This window comes from Sceloporus occidentalis, unplaced genomic scaffold (assembly GCF_023333645.1).
Source record: "Sceloporus occidentalis isolate IW3139 unplaced genomic scaffold, rSceOcc1.0.p SCAF_52, whole genome shotgun sequence".
Classification (NCBI taxonomy): Eukaryota; Metazoa; Chordata; class Lepidosauria; order Squamata; family Phrynosomatidae; genus Sceloporus; species Sceloporus occidentalis.
Genome location: NW_028317032.1, coordinates 5737495 through 5760320, shown reverse-complemented (window position 1 = coordinate 5760320; position 22826 = coordinate 5737495). Strand labels below are relative to the sequence as shown.

Genomic DNA, 22826 nt, shown 5'->3' with positions numbered 1-22826 from the left:
GAGGCCATGTTGCCACCCATGTGAAATGCCTCCTGTAGCCTGGAGTTCCTTCTAATGTCTGTGGGATGACTTCAATAGGTCTCAGGGCGTTACTGGTTCTCCACACAAACATATACACGCTATAAGTGGTTGTTGGGAAGCATGCAGGTTTACAATTGAGACAGACTTTTAGATTTCCTAATAATAATTTCCTTCTTTGTCGAGATAACACCACTAGGAGGATGACATTAATGTTGTCTACTATTCCCGAATCTCCTAACCTTTTATGATACTGCGGTGACCAGAAATCATGTGGAAATCACACTGGTGATCAGGCTAAAGCCAACAGCAGTTCCAGTTCTTAAAGAAGCACTGAAGTCCACAGGTTTGGGAGATGATTACTACTTAATGAGCCCCGTCAACAGGCTCAAGTATAGCGTGTGCTATAGAGGGAGGATGAAGAGGATTTGGGACTAGTTTGATTGCTGCTCAAGTGGCTAATGGTATTAATTCATATTGAAATGTATCCACTGCACCGATCGCCAGCTCCCGAGAGGTGCGAGGATCTCAAAAGTAATTTCTCTTTAAAGGGTAACTGCTACAGTTGAAATAAAACCATAATCCAGTAAGCAAGACCGAACCTTCTTTAAGTTATTCAGATTTAGGTTTCCTAGTTTTAAAGTTCACCAATAGCAGGGTTATTTCCAGCCTTTTCTTATCGTTATTTCCCATGATCCGTGCGTGAAGATAGCACTGGAATCCTTCCCCAGACTGTACCTGGATTGTTTTAGCCGGCTCCACATGAGCCTCTATGTGTTAGATTGCTAACAACCAGTTCCTATGTATCTCACTGACACAAGCAGGCAACGGGTGCGAAAACAGGACCAGCTTCTCCCAAAGGTAAGTTAATTTTTGGCAGGTTTAATGGTCACAAGTTACTAACAAAGTACTTAAATATGCATTGTTTGTTGATGAGGCTGCATGGGGCAATAGACTGTTTTGGTGCAGTGAGTAGAGTATGATGTGACTCCTATACAAACAGTCCATAAGATGATACCTTCTTAGATTGCTTGCTCAGTTAATCATGTGACCAAGTGTTGCTTGCTTCTACCCTGATAAAATCTAGTAAGCCTCTAAATAGCTTTGTCCTCCAGCTCAGAGTTTAATATATCAGGATGGGACAAAGGTTTAAAAGCAGGGCTTTAAGTGCAATTTCATAGTAAATAGCCCAAAACGCTTCAAGACAACAGCCCCTTTCTCAATGTGCCTACGGTGTAAAATAAAAGTTTAAGGGGCACAATAATGCTGATGTGAGATGATTTTTGTTATTGTCATTGCAGATTAATAAAAGAAGAGAAGAATTTTGATAGCAGGGCCGGACTGGCCTAACCGGAACCTGGAGATTTCCCGGTGGGTCGGCGGGTCCTGGGGTCGTAACGATGTCTATGCAGCCCAACGACTGCAACTGTGCGAGGAGACTTTCTTTTACTGCGCAGGTTCCTCCTTACCCTCGGCCGGCCTCGGACCAGAGAAACCTGCACGTTTAAATTTATGAATGTATGTGTTTAGGAGCAGAAATGGCACAAGCAGGCTGTTTAAGGGGCAGAGGTGGCACAGATTAGGCTTTTAGGGGCAGGAGTGGCACAGCCACAAGTTTCCTGACACAGTGTGCAAACCCCACATCGGTAAGCCGCGGGCCTGGGTTAGGCAGCCGTCTGGCCACATAGACATCAAAGCGGCCCCAGTGCTTCTCAATCAGCCCCCGGACCAGTGAAATCCGCAGGTGAGGTAAAGGGGTCCGGGAGGGTGAATGAGTGAATTAATGAGTGTATAAGTGTTTAGGGGCAGAGGTGTGGCTGGTGTGGCATGTAGACACATGAGCTTTTGCAATAAAATATACAGGACTGGTATCCAAATATTTCCAAGGCTGCTTCTCCTTCCCAGTCCGGCCCTGTTTGGTAAAAGGCAATATACTCTGCCATTTAAAGCTGTTTTACTTATCTTTTTGATTTACATATATATTCAGCAGATAAAAGTATTCTTTGATCAAATCGAATATTTTGGATCAGTTTGCAAGAGTCTTGCCTGCTTCAATATACATAATCATGGCAAAGTTATTTGAAGGGCTGCGTTGAGCTCGTACTGTGTTTGACTGAATAAACTATGCATCATACAGGACCTTTCATAAGAAACTCCTCAGTCATTACAATTATATAATGCATGGTAAATACAGGGAGTGGAAACTGCAACTCGATTGCAGACTCGCCACACATTAGTGAATAAACCGAAAAGATGTGGATGTATTATTTGGTCTTAGTTGACGTATCTACTAAATTTCTGCTGTTTCGTGCTGCCACCTATTGGTAACGCGTAGAATGCACCTTATTGTCTTATATCAAGCTTACGGCTTTATCTGGGATTGTTCTCTCCAGCTGCTAGAAGACAACTACCACCATCGGGCTCAGACAGCGCTTTGGGAAATACTTGATAAGCAAGCCATTTATAAAGGTGGGCCAGCTTGTATAACACCAACTGCAGCACAATATAATCTTTATTTAGAGGAAAAAATGGTTTAGCTTAATGAACCCTTTGAATAGTAAAGCAGTACAGAAAGTGATCTGGTGAGAACAGCGCGTTCCTGTTTGCTGGAAGACACAATAGTCTTTATACAGTAATATCTGTTATTGGGTCAAAAATTTAGAATCTTTCTCTGTCTATCACACCGTCAAACAAGGGCGCTCATCTTCTCTTTGTCCAATACATCTATATCAATTTTCTTATTAAGGAGATTTGAATAACTCACCACCTCCAATGTAAACCAAACATGGCTGATCTCTGTGGCAGTTTTTTCCTGGATTGGACACTTTTTAGTGTCATGAGAATGTACCGTTCTTGAGAAAATGTACTGTTCCAGTTATCATTGGATCAGACAGTTGTCCCCCGAGCTCTACCACGCAGGTCCCACCACCAGACTAGCCACTTGGGCTGCGGGACATGCCACCAAACACACATGTGGGCACCGAGATACTGCCAGCGGTGGCGTTGTAAATGAGGATATATGATTGGACGCAATTAGTGGTTATATTGCACTTAATAATACTGGATATGGATAAAGTCTGTAAGAACCTTGGTGTTTTGCCATTTCTTTGTTGCTTTATATAAAACACATTAGCAAAGAGACAGTGATCCCACTTCACGTGAATGAGGAGTATGCGGTTCTCTGGTTACGGCTGCTGTAAAGGTAACAGAGTCTGTTGAAGCTGGAAATAAAATACAAAAACAACTCACGTTGACGCTAATCATTTATTTTTATTTTTTTGCACAATACCAAAGTTTTACAGCACTTTTTAAATACCAAACACTGTTTTCATGCAGGCTTCAGTAACACCATAACTATATGCATGCGACAGTCCAAAAGGCTGGGCAGTCCCACCGTTACAGGCTGTCTCTAGCATAATACAGCAGTCCCCCCCCCATCCACTAAAACCTCTGTATAACTCCTCCGTAGCAGAGGTTTAGGGATTTCTTGGTCTGGAAGTGAAACGAATAATGTACACAAAACGTAATGGGAGAAGCTGCTGACCAACTGGCTGGAGTCTAACCCGCCTTGCAGTTGTTACTAGAAAGGAGCCGGCCTGCGGCACCGATCAGCGGCAAGGGTTAAAATATCTGCGGTGACTACAGGTTTGGTAAAACACAGCCGGGAAGCAACCCGTTAAGCTTGTAATGTCACATAAGCCGAGTAAAGAGCCAACTGACATGACGGAATCGGAGAGTTGGCTTGCGTCAGCTACAGTAACCATGTTTTGTGATACACATTAACGACTTTTTGTAGTCAGTGTTTGTTCTGTGTGTTGGTCCACATCAACAAAGACATTCAAAGCCTGACTGAATGACCATAACATACATTGGGAAGAAAAATTGTTCTGTAAAATGAAGTGAAAACAGCGTGTGCATGGGGCTAGGTACATCACGGTGGTATAGAAACCGGTATATGCCCAGGTAAAGGGCACGGCCAGGCCCACTGAGGAAAGATGGAAGGAAGGCCTGCAGCCAACGAAAGACTGGGGAAGCCCTACACGTAAAACGATCTTTCCCTCGGGAGCGATCCCGCTGTGAGCACCAAGTCCTGCGGAAGCTGATGAAGTAAGCGACTGTCTTTCTGTCACGCGTGTAGGGAAATAAACCGCATCAGGCACGTGACTTAACTAGCGGTAAAGATTTTGGATGGCAACACTTAACTATTTTCTGATTATGGGCAGAAGTTCTCGTCCGCCTCCAACTACAAGGGAAAGCGTTATAAAACTACGGGAAGAGGAGTGTGATATCCGGTCTATGTGATAACTGAAGAAAGTAGCTTAAATGAATCCTAATACGTTACAGACTTGACACGGTTCCTCCAGAAACTGAACAGGCCCTTGAAGTAGAATGCAGGTAAAATGAATTAATGTTACCCTTAGAACCTGGGGTGCTTTGTAGATTATTATGCATGTTCTATGCCAATACCCGTAGGTACCAGTGTGATAGAGATAATACTGATTTCCGGTGTAAATTACAGTTTCAGGTCCAGCCAACGGTGCTCCCAGATGCCACTGAGCTTTATACCCCAAAGAAGGGCTTAGAATAATGCATTAGGACATATGCTTCCAGCGTGGCCGGTGCCGGAAACCAATCTGTGTCACGATCCCTTTTTACGGCAGACACAATCGGTTGGCATATGTTAAGCGGACGTGAACATCGGTCAATACATCAGTATATTTCCCCATAAACGTTGGTAATTCAGCATGCAGGATTATCTCACAAAACACGTATGTGCCAGTAGCATGCAATCTGGACCAAGCCAATCACAAACACATTTGTAGCAGTATCTGAAGGGGTTAAAAAGTGTATCCTACAACATTTAGATATCACATAGAATATTGAGGATTATATTTTCTTGTTTTTGGATTTGTTTAATATTAGTGGACTGTATTAAGGATATTCACTAAACCGAAACTTCACTATGCAGTTTACGCGAGATCTTCATGCAGGAATGGCTTTGCTGACTATGTATAATATATAAATAGTGTGGGAAAGCCCTTCACATATTAATTTACACATTATGCAGGGTCAGTTCCCCCCTACCATGAAGGATTGGTGCTCTATAATGCATAATAAAGTCTTTTAGTCAAAATGTTACAACTACAACTCACTTGAAAACTCCCATTTTAGTGAAGAAACATCGTATTAGGAATGTAGGTATTCATGAGCGGAACAAACCATACGACCGTCCATGCCTTAAAGATCCACTCGGCCATCAATCAGTTTCTCAACATGTCTCATCAATGGTTACTTTTGATGGAGCTAAGAGTATTCTCACATTTATTTAGCTTAATAAAATAATACTATTTAGCAGACAATTATTTACTTTTGTTTTTTTTACCTATTGCTAACATTACATGTAAATTATGAAAATGATTTGTTACTAGCGGCAATTGGTTGAGAAATGTTAAGAAACCCTGATTAGAAACACTATAGGGGTCCGCTAATGCTAAATATATGCATCAACATCAGAAATGAAGCCAACAACCAGTGTGTTCTGGAACTAGTTTTCTTTCTTCTTTTTCACATACACAAGATGGTGCAATTAGTTGCTAAGTGGCCGTACTCTTTAATAATTTATGGCTGATGGACTTTTACATGTTTTCCAGTTCATTTTAAGAAAGGTTTGTTAAGGACCACAATCGGTTGGAAATCTTGGGTGACATGGGCAAGAAAGGAATGAATGTTGTAAATGAAGAATGAAACCAACACACTGCGCGGATGTAAAACGTTCTTAAAGGATACTCTCTCTCTCCTCGGCAAAGCCGGCCGACTCAGATGATGCAACCGTGCGCAGTTCGGACGCATCTTTTGCCAGCCGACTGTATCCTGAACGCTGACCTCGCTTTTGAGTCAAGCGTTTCAGGTTCTCGTTCTGGACAGGACTTGATCCGGGAACTACAATAATTGGGGACTCTTCTTTAGCCTCCCCGGTGTCGTTGAAGGCTTGGTTTGCGGTGTTATTGTTGAGGGTAACTGTGCTCGGGGTGCGGTTCAGATTGTAACCTTTCTGACATGAAGGCCAGTTTTCTTCTGGGCTGCTCGCAATAAGACTACTCTCTGATGGGCTTTTCTTGTCTTCAGAGCAGATTGACATCCGTGCTATAGCAGGGTCTTGAAGACCACTCAAGCTATTCGGTATTCCCCTCTTCTCTCTGTAGCGGTCCTCATCAAGCTCAATCAGGTTTGCTTTTTCAAGTTGGGAATCATCCGTGGCCTCGTTATTGAGAGAATGATTTGGTGAGCTCTCGTTGGATCGGACACCCGAGTCAGATGAATCTTTCTTATCAAGGATTGCGTCTGACAGATACTCTTTTGCTTTGATGAAGGGCCTTACAGTATCAGATGTATGGTCAGGAAGTTTCTTATCTGCTGCGCTTCCATCAGCCTTTTTGTCTTTACCTTCCTTAAGAAGGGGAGTGTTATCGGATTCTTCAGTCCCAGATTCATCTTCGTCACTCGGAAGCTTCTGGTAGCGTAGACCAGTTCCCTTAAGTTTCAGATCTGCTCCCTGAAAAAGGCCGGTTCTTTCTGCGGACTTCTTCCCAGGAAGGAGCTTGGACGCAGACTGATCGGACTTCTCGTCTTCTTCTGTGATCGGGTCCAAGGGTGAAGCATCTGTGGTAGAAACCGTTGATGATGTGTAATCCACAACATCGTTTCTTTTCAGCACAAAAGGCTTTCTTCCGTCTTCTGGTTTAGGCTCGCTGTCTTTTCCCTTGTCCTGCTCTGAACTGGAATGCAGAGAACTCACCGACGTACTCTGCCCCATATAATACGCACTAGAACTCATTGGAGAGGACCTGCCACTTACAGTCGAGGAACCTGCGCCACCTTCAATTTGTGCCATGTGAGCGATATATTCCCTGTATGCATCTCTATACTCGGCCTGCACTTTATCAGTAAGCTTGGTAATTTCAATGCTGGATTCTTGTGAATTAAGACTTGATAAGCTTGGAGTTCTGTGTGCTTTTCCCTGCAAAACATAAGAAAAAAGTAATACCAAGTTCAGAGATATTCCCACAGGCACATACGTTTTACATATTGGTCAGCAGGCACAAGGATGCAGAGCGTTGCAGGGATTGTGCATCGGCCCATTCCAAATAACGGGGGAATTTCCCGGTATTTATGGATTTAATAGTTTGTTGGTTAGGCTACTAGGATAAAGAAGAATAATGTAAACTGATATAACTCCTAAAAAAAATGGATAAGGGGGATTTGAACTCTACCTGCCAAGGTACAGTGCCAAGACGCGGAGGATCATCAAAACCGAGATTATTGAGTTCTTCAAAGCTGAAACTGAAATCGTACGTCTGACCAGCCAGTTCGGTGCGGGGCAGTTCAGGATTCGGAACCGAGCGCCGGCTGACTTCGCTGTGGCCAACCATAGGACGGCTGGCCTCCGCTGCTGTCCGGACCTCTTCGGGATGCATTTGGATTTCAGAGTTTCTCATCTCTTGAAGCTTAGATAGCAGAATAACAAGGATACGGTTAACACGACAAACACTGTTTTATTTTAAACACAGGCACATCAATCACTCTGAGGTTTTATGGTGAACTTACCATGTCAACCCTGGCATGCAGAACATGATGGAAATAGATATCCAAAGCAGGTAGCATGAAAGTCCATGTGTCTATTGGGTACTGCAGTTCCCATCACATTCATTTGGATAAGTGTTCTCCACAAACTACAGTTCCCATCATGCTGTCAGGCATAACTAGCCGAGCATGATGGGAACTGTAGTGACAGAGGCAGCCTATGATTATGCCAGAATTATAGCAACTGCCCGTCTCCCTGCTCTTTCCTCCTCTCAGAAAAAGGTAAAGAAACAATTTTCAGATTGTAATCTGAATGTTCCGATTCCATCTGTTTGTAGAGGATTCACAACAAAGGGCTTCGGGAAGACATTTTCACGAAAACAACAAAACTCCAAACAAATTCCACTTTAAAAAAAAAATAAATACTTAAACTGGTTGAGACCTATGAACATCTCGTTCCTGATTTCTGCAGCTGTTATAAAGCAGGTTCTACAAACTTAAGATGACATAAAACTTCACAGCCGATAAAGAGGAGTGGGTCAGGTGCATGCTGGGAGAGACGCTCTCAGACATATGTAATGGATGTTCAGATGCGCTGCTTTTATGTGCTCGATGAAGCGGGTGTTACACGACGGTGATCGAAATACCTAGAAACTATTCAACATATAAACGGCTCATAACAAATATGCAGCTACAGAAGGTAATAATGACATGGTTCCCAATATGCCTGAGTTACCTTACGCAGGTATAAGAAATACCCATAAGTACAGAACAACTGAGGTAAAGCCGGAATAAAAAACACACACACATACATACATATATATATATATATATATAAAACATTTATAAAAGCAAAGTCCTTACCGCGCCTCTGAAAAGATGCCAATCACCAAAATTCATGTTCATTTCTTTTTTTAGCTCATCGATGCTGCACTGCTGTAGGACACGTCCGTTAATATTTGCCTGAAAAGCAAAAAAAGGGTTTTTTCCCCCTATAAAACAACTGATGGCCGGTAAGCATCTGCAGTGTGCAAAATAAAGAGAGCTCCTGTGTTAAAGTACCCTGTCTCCGGTGGGACGAGAGGAACACACATTGTTACCTTGCGCACGGTTGCCGTGTACTGAGCCAGCATGCCCTGATCAATCCCATCTATCTGTTTCAGCTTTTCGCAAACGGCATCCACGTTCATGGACCCCAACGCTGAGGGGTGCGCTGCGGCAACGCTGCCCGGACCCTGCAAATGGGACGGTACACATAAATACTAGAAAGAGGTTTGAAGTAATAACCCAACTCTCTGAAATGTAATATGATAAAAGTTATGCTTTATGTAGCCAAATAACACATGGACCGTGAAAAGATGGTCATCTCGTTTTGTGAACCGTGCAGAGACATCCAATTTATTTAATTATGCTTTATTTAAAGGTTATTGCCCTCTTTTTGTTCTCCTTTATGTGGAGTGACCTGAATTGGAATACACGGATACACACATACACATACTCGCACTGCTATTTTTATAGGGTTTCATTTTTCAGATATAATGCTATAATATGATATCAAATATAACAAACTTAAAAGCAGAACGTAGAGCTGTATGTCACCCGAGCAGAGAGACTTCATTATATAAAAAATAAAATCCGGCTTATCCACCAGTGTGCGTCGGCTGCCAGGAAAGGACATTATTAGGATGTGACACGAAGGCTTTTTATTTCTGTAATAAATATATCGAAATGCCTTCCGTGCCGCTGTGTAGAGTGTATGTTACGGGTGTTGGCACATCAGCCTGTTCAGCAGGGCTTCGCGTCAGTCGCTGAATAGGATGTTACCAACGGATTGCAACGAGACCAGGAACAGTGTGCTATTCCACTGATACCAGAACAATAAAATCCCCTTAAAAATACTACAAGGGAATCTAGGAGGGGTTCCAGGCAGGCACAGATACATCAGAAAAGCCTTGTGGGGCACATCAGTTTCATGAGCCCCCAGCTGGGCAGTTTTGCAATATGGCAAACTAGGGCACCGTTTCATTTAAGGCACATTTTAGTTGTTTTTTTTTCTTCATTTAGCCCCTCTGCTGGTAAGCAGCAGGGTTAGGATCCAGAGTCCCCGCAGCTCTGCAGGGGACCTGGATCCTCCTCTCCGGCAGCTGGTGGAAATCTGTGCGATGCGCGCAGACGACCTCCGCTGTCAGCACTTCCACCGGGGCTTCTATGGTGGAGCAATGGCACTCCACCATAGAAGCCCCGGCGGAAATCGCACAGATGTCCACTGGGCGGCCCAGCTAGACACCATAGACAGACATTTCTATAAGTAAGGTGCATTATGAATTAAGGGGGGACCTTAAAATGGTTTTTAGTTTTCCAAATTTCTGTTTGTATATAACATATGCTGTATAACAGATACCAAAAATGATAAAATACATGTATTACTGTTCATTAGGTAAAATACTGTTTTAACATTCCACTAATGTGTATTTTTCTTTAAAAATAAATTTTTCTTTAAAATAGCACCAAATTTTTAGGGTGCGGCCTATAATCGAGCCAATACTGTAGTTTCTAATTGTGTTTCAAAAAGGGGGAAAGTGTCTTGACTTCAAAATGGCATCGGATTTCTCACTGGATCAACACTGTAACTAATCATGTCCTTTAAACCAATTACACCCCTGTATATTATTCTTTGTGAAAAAATGAATCTTGCCAATATTTAAAGGCAGCTATTGAATTTGTCATGTGTTCCCTTCCTCTTATTAACTTTGTAGCCGCCATTTCAAAAATTCTTACATACAGAGGCAGAATTATAGTTTTCTCCAGTTAGTCATCTTTTCATACATGACAATATCTCACTGGCCCTTATAACAGCAGACTGACATTGAACACTTCTGCTTGTCATCTACAATTATTCACAAGTCATTTTTATTTAACACAACCCCATTTACGGTATAATTTACACATCAATTGCTATTCCCAAAATGCATAACTTTGCATTTACCAACATTAAATCTCATCTGTCACTTGGGTGCCCAGTCCTCCAGTCTGTCCAGATCTCTTTGCCGACTAGTAACATCTAGGTCAGACTGCGTCACCTTATTTTGGGTCATCTGCACACACATCTACATGGCTTTCAATATCCAATGCAAGATAATAAAGACCTTAATAAAATCTACTGAAAGACCCTGATCTATTTATTTTCTCACCTCTTCTAGAATCCAATGAGGAGAGTCTGGCACAATTTGTTCTTCATGGGAATGTGCATATGGTAACTCGCTATGTCACGCAGGGGACACAAGCAACAAATCTAAAATAGTTTTCTCTTAATATATTTGCTTGCAATTCTGCAAAAAAGGGGCAGCACACTCAAACATTTTGGTTCTAAGAAGCAAATATGACAACTGTGTGCTATTAATACACGTGTACAAAAATAGATGGCAATTACACATCTATGAGTGATCTCTCGGTAGTATCGGTCATACTATGATCTCTAGCCAGCTTTGAAGCCAGAGTGTCAGACTTTTCGGGTGAAAGTTATTTGTGCTTTTCCTTGCACATTGTTTCCCATTATCTGTGCAGTTAGTGCTTTGCGAGTATAATCCCTAACACCGAAAGGGTCCGGCGAGGGCCGTAAGCAGCATGGGCACATCGTCAGCCGCTGTATTGCTTCAAATGACTGCAGTAAGAGGGTTATCCTGGCACTTCGGAGGCCGTTATGTTCCCGTTTCAATGAGGAAAACAGGCTCTAGGCGATCAGGAATGTAAGACTGAGCAGATTTTATGCTCCTAATACTCTGGCTGACAAAGACCGCTTTCCTCCCAAGAAACAACAAAAAAAAAAGGATCAGCTGACCCACTTAGAAATGCCAACAGGTTCTTAGGAATACAGATCGTTCAGCCTGCAGTCCCACCGCTCACAAAGAAAGCTTTGCATACAATACATGATACAAACGATGCAAATGGTAATGGCGTAAAACACATATTGTTTCCAAACTTTAAATGGGTTTTCAGTAGCTGATGACGTTATACAATATTCCCGATGCTACAAGTAAACATACATCAGAAGGCTGCTTTATTAATATACCACAGGGTTTTTTGCTTTTACCTATTTCTGTTAAAATTTGACCCAAATATGAGTGGATCCCACACCATTTCATTAAGCAAATTAAAATATATTTTGCTCTTTTTTTTTTTTGAATAATTTTAAAAGCACACTATTCGTCATTTACACGAGGTTAGTCCGCTAGCGTAACAATACCGCATCCAGTTGGGGTGACATTTATGACTCCTATTTGCATTAATGTCTCCACAAACACTGCCATTTTATAACGGGGTGTAATAATAATCCGGGTACTTCTCATCGACACAGTTTAGGGCATCATTACATTTACCGTAATTAAGGCTACCTTTAGCTTGTGTTTTTTTAATGGGGGGAATTTGATTGAAATGTTAACTTCAGGCTGAGATCAGCGGCAACCTACGGACAACAAAGAATAACCTAATCGGACAGGAACAAATAATGATATTTCTGGGTTTCCTTGGAATGATTGGTAAGTCTCTAGAGGTGAATAGAAGGAGGAAGATGTAAATAGATGCACATACACAAGTTTTGCCTACGCAGCATGACATGTGGCTGCCGCCAAGAATCAGCCACTAGCCTGATGGTTACTATTGGTAAGCCGTACAGAACCATATTCCCTATCTGCTCAGAAGAAGCTCAATGTGGAGACTCGAAGAATGCTAGCGAGATCTGGAGCATCAGCCCCGGCACGACGGCTCCTGTTCCCAGCCCAAGGCACAGCTATGGCTCGACTTGTTGATGTTTAACCTTAAAAACCCATCGGTGAAATAAAAAAAATTTCTATACTCCAAATGCAACGCTCTATAAAAAGATATACATGCTTCCCCAAACTGTTCCAGCTATCAGCACCCATAGAGGACACCAAAAACCATCCAGTGATTGTTATCACAGCTTCTAAAAGTTATAAATAACCGTGCTGCTGTAACAATGGCTCCACAATGATATCTATATTAAGTACAAACAATACAACTACCAAGGAGCTAGACTATACGGTGATGATTATACATGGTTAGTAAAAGCATGCGCATCCAAAACCACATTTAAAAACTTATATCAGGGGGCAGATCCATTTATTGATGCGTGGGGGTCTCAGGGGCTCCCAGAAACTGGAGGTTTAAAGGCCATTGACGGTGGATTTAAAACGGTGATCCGCGTAATGAGGAGGAAATAAAGAAACCTCTCACATATTATGCCGTATTTAAGTGAACCGATCGCCTCTGCCCGGTCTACAGGGGATGATGCCAAAGCAATACATGTCAGTCAATAAGTGAGTGACTGGTGCCAATTTATTTTATGGCAGGGTACAGCTGTTGATGCAGTGTTAGTAACACAAAGGTTAGCACGACTGAAGTAACAGAACTTCTCCTAACACACCATGATGCTACAACACCACACGGCACGGCAGCGGTCTTTACCGGGAGAGACTGAGTTGGAGAAGGCAGAGCCTCGGCAGAATCCTCTTCGATGACGCCCTAGCAACACAATAATGCGTAGAGTCTGAAAACACAATTTCAAACACATACCAGGAAGGAGGAGGAAAAGAAAAACGCACACGTGTGGCTGTGGGGGGGTTTAAAAGGAATCTGGTTAGTTAAACAGCAATAAGTTATTCAACATGCCATAAAACACTTTTGGACTGGTTATAAAGTCAAAACCTACGATAAGCAGCCAATAAGAAAGAGGAAGGCTGGAACGTGCTGGGAAAAAAATGTGCAATTTTAAATGCCTTTAAAGTGGTTCACTTTATATGCTTTACTGTAAATGTTCCCAACCTTGATTGTCTTTTATTGTGAAGTCTAATTGTAAAAGCACTGAAACCCAGCGCACACAGTGTAACACAACAGGAGACACAACGTGTACAGCCCCAAACGGCACGCCAGGGAGGATGCACCCAACTCTATTCACTGTTATTAACAATATTAGTGAATGTTTGCAAACCTTCCGTAAGTAAAACGGTCGCCAGCACATATACACATGCACACCAAGCACCTACCTCCGCTGTGCGTTATACTGAATGCCGGTACATGATGTCCCCATGCTCCGCTTAGGAGGACACATCGCGCTGCTTACAGAAAGCTATGGGGGCCGTGCTGCCTCGGCAGCCCCCCGCACCACATGGGCCAGTTGGGGAGATCAGCTATCTCCCTTGTAACCGGCCCATTGGGCAGAGGTGCACTGGGGGGGCATTGATCACCCCATAGGGCAATCTTCCTCCTGGTCTGCTGCTCTCAGTCTAGTCAGCCCAGGCCAAAACATGCAACCGGTCACAAGGTTAAATAAATCACAGAACGAGTATGAGAGATGCCTAAGGCAGACCTCAATTCATTTAATACAGAATTATAAATCTGCATACCAAGGTGGGGAAAGAAAGGGAAGGAATCATTTAAAAACCTTATATATGCATACACACCGACATATGCATACATACAGTTTAAGTGCCAGAACGCTTGTTTTTCAAACACCACCAAGACATTCTCACACCATAAAAGCATATTTTTTCCCCATTCAAACACACGCACACAATGCTGGATAATTCACAGACAGTGCCAGCAGCCTTGGTTAGTTTGTAACGCCGAAGGTTAGTGTAAAGCACGCGGTTCTCAATACTTACTAGGCCATTGCTTTGATCTCTGGACATATTGGGTTTTACGCATGGACGTGACATGGGTTGTTGGGGATTGCCAAAGTAATACCTTGGCATGTAAACATGAGGTGCAAAGAATGGCTATGGAAAAAGAAAAAAAACACATGCAAAAACCAATAATAAAAGGGTAAACAGGGAAAAAAATGACACAACAAAAACATGATATCACATATTAATGAAAACATTGATGGAGGGATTTTTTTTTAAAAAAACATTGGGGTTTGTTAAGCCCTGAATGCTCCGTCTATCGGACATTTTAGATCCAAAGCAGCTGATTAAAAAAGCAAAAAAAAAACAAAAAACCATCCATTACTGTAAAGTAAAATGAACACTTTTTCATACATGCATTGAAAGTGTAAAAGTGTATTGTATCCAGGACATGCTTTGTTATTCTGGAACATCCTCAACAGACTCACTCGGAGTGGCTCATTATAACATAGTGCTTATGATATATATATATATATATATATATATATATATATATATATATATTATATATACAGTATATCACAATGGACCACAGCATGACGGTCTATAGCAGACTCTGCAAGTCATGGAAACGCAAACTGCATTTTATCTATTTATTCTACAATAAAAAGGAACTCGACAGAGCGTCTAACATATCAAACAGCTCATTCGACAGAGTTTGTGGCCACCTTTCCATTAGTAATGCTCACTTGAAGTTGTGGATCTACCAGATACCTCAGACAGGAGAAGTTTCTCTCGGCAGAACGGCTGTATAGTTATGAATATGCCTGGCAGCGACCATACAAACTTTATCAGCCACAAAGCACTTGGTAACACTATGACATGCGTAACAGGATTGCTTGGGATCGGATGGGGGCAGAAAAGAAAAGACAAAAAAGACTGTAAGACGATGAAGAAGTGAAGGAGACAGAGGAAGCCATGTCTTGGTGAGTATTAATGGGAAAAATTTTGTTTTGACAACTTTTGCTGTTTGTTTCATATGCGAAAAGGTGTACAAGTTTGTTTGTTTTTGGGTTTTTTTATGACGGGAGGCAATAATGGTTAACCCCTTCCTTACCCGGTTGTAGAAGGGATGCTGCGGTCCCGTCATGCCGCTGTAGTAGCTGCTTGGTGGTTGCGGCGACATCACTCCAGCGGGGAAAGCTCCATTGAACGACGCAGACGAGCATACGGAGGATGGCTGGCTGAACACCGAAACCGGACGAGGTGGAGCTTCTTGCAAAGGCAACGGAGGATAAGGGAATCCTCCAATGTTCATCTGCTCCCTGGCGGCACGCACATCTGAAACATTTAGTTACTATTGGGTAAGCGAAAAAGATCTTATGCCCGAAAGTACAAGGAAATACATGGTACACCCACGCTGCTTGACCCAACACCAGCCTATGCTACAACCTGGTACCGTGTTTAAATAAGAACACGCTAAACTACTTTCACTGGAGGGGTTTGGTATTATTGACTATTCTTTAGAGATTAACACAAAGTCTGACGCGACCCAGCGATTACCTGCAATGATTTCCCGCAGTTTTGGATCCAAATTTACTGTACATGGTAGAAATGTATTGACATCCCGTGCCACCAGAACTGGTGTTCTGGATGATAAAAAGACTTCAAAACTCCTAATATCGCCATCAATTTCAAGTAAGGGCTCAACATCTTTCGTAGTGGGAATATTTTTGGAAATTCTGAAACACAAAATCACAAATTTACATTAAAATGTTTTGATTAAGTGGTTATTATGCCACATGAGTACGCTTTCACATCACCCATCTTCCAGTTGCTCTTCAGGTACATCTTCCAAATAAGAAAGTAAGTATGCTGGAAACATTAAATATTGTCATTTTGCATAGATTTTTAATTACAAAACCACATCCTGGTCTTCAACACCCGAAAGCTCACAGAGACACTCGAGGATGAGATCTCGTATTTTCAGAGTCATCTTAAGTGGTTTTCCATGGGGCTCAACTCATAAAACACTAACAGGGCGTCCCTTTACAAGGACAACTCTGGGAAGCTTCAAGTGACCCTTGGTCATTATGTGACCAAAAGCATCGATTAAAGACACCTCGTTACTCCTGGGAATTACTTACAATAAAATGAAACCAGTTAATATACCGGACTCATTGACCGGTCTCAGTTTGGTCCCTCTGTGATTCGGGGCCTGCCCTGTTCCTACAAGATTTGATGATAACCATGGGTCCTCTCAATGTCAATGAGGCAGCGGATACTTAAAATGTCCCATTTGTTTCCACTCTTATGGAAATTATGTAAACAAGGACCCTACAACATTTTATGGGTTCTTAAAGGACTGTCCAAACTCCGAGTCTGATATGAATGAGGTTTGCTTAATCCTTAGACAAAAGACGGTTTAGTGGCTCTTTAAACTACAAGCTGGAGATGCTTATTGTTGGGTGAGAACAGTGAAGAAATCAGAAATAAGAATATTTTAGGAACCGAATGCACTCTATAGAGAGTAATTCAATTAAGAAAGAGTTTTAAAAGTACTGCTTTTCATTGCAATAACGGTGTTAATAGCTGCCGCTTTGATATGGCATTTACTAAGCCCACACGTCATCCAAAATAAGTGATTAACGAGGCATTTAGAATTCATTAGAGCGAGGACTGGAGGGATAGAACGAAAGGAACATTCCAGCAGTTTATGAGCTGCATAAGGTTTATGATTAAACAATTAAATCCAAGTTTAAGTATAAAGTAATAACTAATCTTCAAAGGAAACAAATACAGTGCTGTAAAAATCTGCAAGGCAAGCAGTCGGCTTGTGCGGATTCCGACCACAATGTATTTAGCAGAGATTTTACTGCACAGTTCGTCCCAAGCACTGTACAGCAGGAAGTTAAATGTCCCCATATTGTGGGTAACGGTGTACAGACGGTCCATCTCCGTATAACAGCATGGCATGATCTCTGTTCAAGAATTGGAGGGTGGGTTGTGGTGGTTGACATGTACCTTTCCTGCTACAGGTCTTATAACACTAAGTATGTGTGGCTTAATGAAACAAAGTAGCAGATGTGGCCCCATATACTACTATCTAATCTTTCCCCAGATTAGCCCCAAAGGCTCTGGTCATAAGTCTACTAGGACAAGGTTTGTCTTCTCTGCTCGTATCCTGATCATACCCACTTGATGTGACTGCCCAGTATGTGACTGGTGTGCTCCAAGGCCAAATGGAAGTCCAAAAAAAAATAGCCCAAACTGTGTCAGATTACATTCTAATTTGGGGGAGCTCCAGGACCGTTCCCCTTGCTACCTCTGCTAGATCCACTATGGACTCCCATCCGCCTGACTCATCTTTCATTGTGTTCCGGTACCTCTGACATCACTATTTATCACAGGCTTATTAAAATACCAACTGTTCTGAAAAATAATTACATCCGACTATTTACAGTATAAAAGTAGCTCTGCTTACTTCACCCGAGCAGGGTGAAAACAGACTGCAAATAAGCCGCTCCGTGCAAATTCACATTTATTTGGAAGGCTTAGATACATTTAACTTGAGTATTACCAGTTTTAAGGAGTTTAAAGGCAGCAAAGCAAATTCCAAATAAGATAAGGCGCTAGACAGAAAAGTAAAGGCTCAGCTGACGCGTCACATGAAGTATATTAGCTTGCCGAGACATGTCAGCTGAGAGGCTCAGAGCTAACAATGCAACCATTGTCTGCAAAGGGAAATGGAGTCCAAACGCTATCGATATACAAGCTGTTAAGAAATAACGTGCCAAGACAGTACAGACTGACAAGTATTCTTCAATCCAACTTAAAATGATCTATTTTCATTCCTATAGTCTGATAGGACTGCCCAATGCCCCCGACACCCCGCTGAGTACTTCAGTATGCATTTAATTACAGCTCTTACCTGACACAGGACTTGCAGCCATGTTGTAAAATCTTACTTCTTCCTCCATGATCGGACATTACTTGCTGCTGATTGGCAGCTAAAGCAGCCAATAAGTGGCAGGAAGACCCCGGCACGCGGCATTCACCAGAGCAAACAATGTACTGGAGGAGATGCATTCAGCCGAATAATCCCACAGAGGTATATATAATTATTACATAAAATGTAGGGTTTGGGGCTTTTGTTCTAATAATGTTTCATAATTGTATTGTTATCTAATTGTTCATACTAAGCAATGGACAATTTATGCGACAATCAAAAGATTTTTTCTGTCCATGGAAAACCAATCCATAACTTGCGTAGGTACGTGAAACATCAGAAAGGAGAATCACGGTTAGAGAAGCCAAATACCGTCAGTTAAGGATCAGGGTTCGCGTTCCCCACATCCAGGCTGAGCCATAGGCTGTTTTAACACTTGCTGCAGCGAATCATACATTGGACCCGCTTTGAGGTTGGAATTTTACTGTATACTTTTATTTTTTAATCTGAAATTTCATTTCCATCATAGCACTGCTTAAATTATACGAATGATAAGTAAAGATAGGTAATTGTCACCAGGCCTGGACGGGCTCGCTTGTGGAGGCGCAGCACAGCAGTGCGGTCACGTAACGTGGTGTAACGTTAGCCTTCGGTGATTTTGCGGCTGCTCGCTCATTGTGTCCACAGCTATACGGTACGGAGGTGGGGTGATAGCGTGAGGATGTTTTAGAGCGAGTGTGTAAAGTTGTGAGGGTGTATATTCGTTACCGGGGGGGGGCAGGGTGCCACCTGGCTTTACCGGGGTCCCTGGGCCAGGAGGTCCCAGACCTTGGCTGCCTAGCCCATATAGGTATCATGGTTTCTAACTTGGCGCATGTTCTGGGTACAAGCTGTAATAAGGTAATTTCCACTTATGCCTGGTGTCTATTTTTCCCCTTCCCAGGCCAGCTGCTTCTGAAAAAATATCCCACCGTAGAGCTGGAATATATTAGTGAAAACTATTTCCGAAGTAGAAACGATAACCAAAGACAGCAAGCGAGTCAACTGCCAAAAGCATGCCTCAAAGCACAGAGAGATCGATATCAGGAGCCACTAGGAGGTAACGAGCAGACCGTGGACTGAATCCTAAACCTGCAGCACTGGTAGAAGTTTATGGAACGCACACAACATTTTATCAACAGCAAGCCTTTTAAGGGCAAACCGCAATGTAAAAAGAACAAAAAAACCCCAAAACCTTAGAACTTGAAGGCAGATACCGTGTTTCCCCGAAAGTAAGACAGTGTCTTACTTTCTTTTTATCCCTAAAAGCCCCACTATGTCTTACTTTCGGGGTATGTCTTATATTGGGAAAAAATTGTCGAATTTTTTGTTTTAACCATAAAATTAACATGGATGGACCACGGAAAACATTATTGCTGCTCCAGCAGAGGAGAACTGTAAGCCCACACAGCCCGGTATGTTGGGACTTGTAGTCCTCCTCAGCTGCATCTTGCGGTTACAATAAGAGCTGCAGAGAATCTCTTCACACCCCCCTCCCCCTCCTTGGTCTCTCTCTGTATGACCAGCACTGACCTTTTTCCGGGAGGACACAGAGCCAGTGACACCTGTCGGCAGACTGATCAAAACGGCGCTGTCTCTTCAGTCGGAGGGGGAGGGCACTGGAGGCAAATCCCCCCGTGTTTCCCCGAAAGTAAGACATATGTCTTACTTTCGGGGTACGGCTTATATTAGCTGACCTCTCTGAAACTCCCGATATGTCTTACAATCGGGGGTGTCTTACTATCGGGGAAACACGGTAAGAATCACTAGGGTCGTCTATTCTGTCCTTTATTCCTGATATAAAAGCCCTAAAGCTTATTCTCAAGGTTATATAGAGGTAGATAAGTGAAACTGCCTCCCAGCAGAGGTGGTTGAGGCCAATACAGTGAGGGAATTGAAACATGTTTAGGATAGTTCTAGGGCTATCCTAAATCTAAACCCAAATCTAAATTCCCTCATTGTATGAAACGTTACCAGTACTGCTGGAAGGCAGACAATCTTCCTGCAACTGACTGGCTGCTCAATTTACAGATAATTTTTAGCCTTCATATACATGTTGTAAACACATTTTGGAAAATTCAGATTAGTACAATTGAAGGATCGGGGAGAGGACGTCATCAGAAGCGCCGCCATATTGCCCTCAGTTCAGAGCAATATGGCGTTGCTTGCGGTGACATCCCATTGCCCTCAGTTCGTATTAGGTCAAAATGACAGTTATTTCAGCTATGTCCTCTACCCCGATTGGCGGATCAGGGAGAGAACATCACCGCAAGTGCCGCCATTTTGATGGAAGTTCCCACCGGGTTATGTCTACGGAGATGCGGATGAGGATAGAAGACAAGAGAGAAGATAAAAGTTATAAGATAGAAGATGAAGAAGATGCTGAAGTGGCCGGCAGAGAAGGTAAGGAAACATTTAGAGAATGGGAGAGAGAGTGAATGCAAATGAGCGTGTGTGTGTGAGAGTGAATGAGAGTGAATATGGGCACCGGGTAGCAAAGTTCGTTCCTGAATTAAAAATGGATCCCCAACTTCCTGCTGAACTGAACGGGCAGGGAATGAAATTCTTGTCCAAAAACGAATGGGCCAAAAAAGAACGAAGAAATTGGTCCGAATCGTTTCTGGCTCATTTACATGTCTACTGTAAACATTGTTCATGAGCCCCTTCAAACCCACGCACCACAAGCAGCCATAGAAGAAACAAAAAGATTTCCAAATCTCCGATACTCTGCGGTGTCTAAGAAGCTGGTTCAAGCTGGACGGTAATCGTGCTGCCATCTGCCAAAAACATTACGAGTGACTCATAAGGGAGTGTGGAATAATCCGCCGCAGCACTGAGTGCCTTTCAGCAGGAGAATCCCATTCACTCGCTCTTTCTAAATGACAGATTTGGCTCGTACAAGCGGACTACTGGACCATGCCTATATAATGACTCCCTTAAAGAGACACACATCAAGGAGTATTTAGGAGAAACCTAAAAGCACAATTATGGGCAAAAAGAAAAGGTGGGAATAATTACGAAATAAAATGTAGAAGCGTCTGGTCGCCAGGCTCTCTGATTTGTGAAGTCGGATGTCCATTAACAAAACAACAAAAAGTTACTGGAAGATTGACTCTGTTGGAGCCACTCTCCCTGCTCAGGAGTTACAGACCCGAGCATTCCTATGACCACTGGGACCACTTTGGCCTCGACTCTCCGCATCTTCTCTAGTTCTTTCAGGTCCTTGTACTTCTCCAGCTTGTCATACTCCTTCTTCCTGATGTTGCTGTCATTTGGCACCGCTACATCTATCACCAGCGCTGGTCCTTGTCTACCGCTGCAACATCGGTGGATTACCTGCTTCTCCATTTAGAAAATGATATTTTTATATATATATCGTTTTCTAAATGTATCCCAAATCATTACACAACTTACTTTAGGTTCTTTCGATATGAAGTTCATGCAAAAACCTTTTTCCTACCAGTATGTTAGCACTAACTAATTAACTCTAAGTGCATAATACAATGAGGATTTAATGAACTGCAAGCTCACAAGAGCTTGGACCTCTTTTCTTTCTTGTACCAGCATATCTCGCCTTTTGTATCAGTGCTAAAAAATCTGCTGGCGCTCATTAAATAAAATATAATGTAATCACAGAGGGCAGAGATGCTCTTTAAGTGTTGAACCATAGATATTCTGGAATTAATTCTTCTACATCATGAGTCCTCGCTCAAAACGAGCCTTTTTTGTAACAATCTGTCCAGCACATATGTGGTATTCGCGTGTCTTTAAGAACTCCTACACAATATGAAAACGTCACAATACAACAAGTATATTTCAGTGATCTCTGCTCTACAAGGAGTGCTTGTTGTGGAAGTATAATTTAGCATGAGAAGAAGGAGACCGAGAATTCCATCATATGCTTTGGGTAGCGAACTATAAAGAATTAAATGTTTTATTTCAATAAACGGCAACAAATGAAAGCTATATTTTGATAAATGGAGCTATCGAGACAAAAATGATGCATGCCACTCGATGCGTGATACAAAGGCTTTAGTGAGAAGACTCACCAGCTGTTGAAACGCTAAAGCCTATTAGAGTAGAGCTTTCTATGCACAAAAACCCGGCACAGACACTTAGCCGGCTCCATGGAAAGAAGGCCGCCTTTTAGCATGGCACTAATTGGCAGAACACTTACATTTTTTAGCCTGATTATAGAATGCGACCCTTATTAGGACAAAGTATGACCACGGAGTTAGCATTTCCAGAAATTGGAGGGTCGCATACAAAACTTAAACAGTATCTCTTGGCTAATCTCACATATGTAAGAAGGTAATGATAGACCAGGCTTAACCCCTTGGTATGCCCGCTGCCTACAGGACTCATGAAGTTCTACTCCTGTCCCGTCTACTTTCACTAGTCCGGTACACACATTTTTACGACTTAAAGCCAATAAAATACAAAGGATCTATATCTTATTAAGAATTCAATTCTCTGGACAAGAAATAGACAAGAACTGCAAACGGAGGCTACCGATCCTTTATCACAGAGCAAGCAGGACGGGTAAACGACTCCTCGCAGCGGTTATATATCACAGTCCTGGTTATGCTAATACAGTCTAG

The 22826-nt window shown here is 42.4% G+C and overlaps 1 protein-coding gene across 5 annotated transcripts in view; it reads right to left on the bottom strand.

Moving 5' to 3' along the window:
* Positions 1–5794: 5794 nt before the first annotated feature.
* The window catches only part of LOC149288375 (kinase D-interacting substrate of 220 kDa-like), a 43611-nt gene continuing 26579 nt past the window's right edge, over positions 5795–22826 (bottom strand). Inside the window, exons 22-30 of one of the 5 annotated variants that reach the window (XM_089491838.1) lie at positions 15801–15979; positions 15355–15578; positions 14277–14390; positions 13066–13137; positions 12398–12412; positions 8700–8834; positions 8464–8562; positions 7290–7523; positions 5795–7036 (exon numbers count right to left, since the gene is read on the bottom strand). In XM_089491838.1, coding sequence (XP_089347964.1) covers positions 5795–7036; positions 7290–7523; positions 8464–8562; positions 8700–8834; positions 12398–12412; positions 13066–13137; positions 14277–14390; positions 15355–15578; positions 15801–15979 — 2314 coding nt within the window. Of the gene's footprint in view, positions 7037–7289; positions 7524–8463; positions 8563–8699; positions 8835–12397; positions 12413–13065; positions 13138–14207; positions 14391–15354; positions 15579–15800; positions 15980–22826 lie in introns of all 5 variants that reach the window. The other 4 variants (XM_089491840.1, XM_089491839.1, XM_089491841.1 and 1 more) reach the window with 4 other exon arrangements.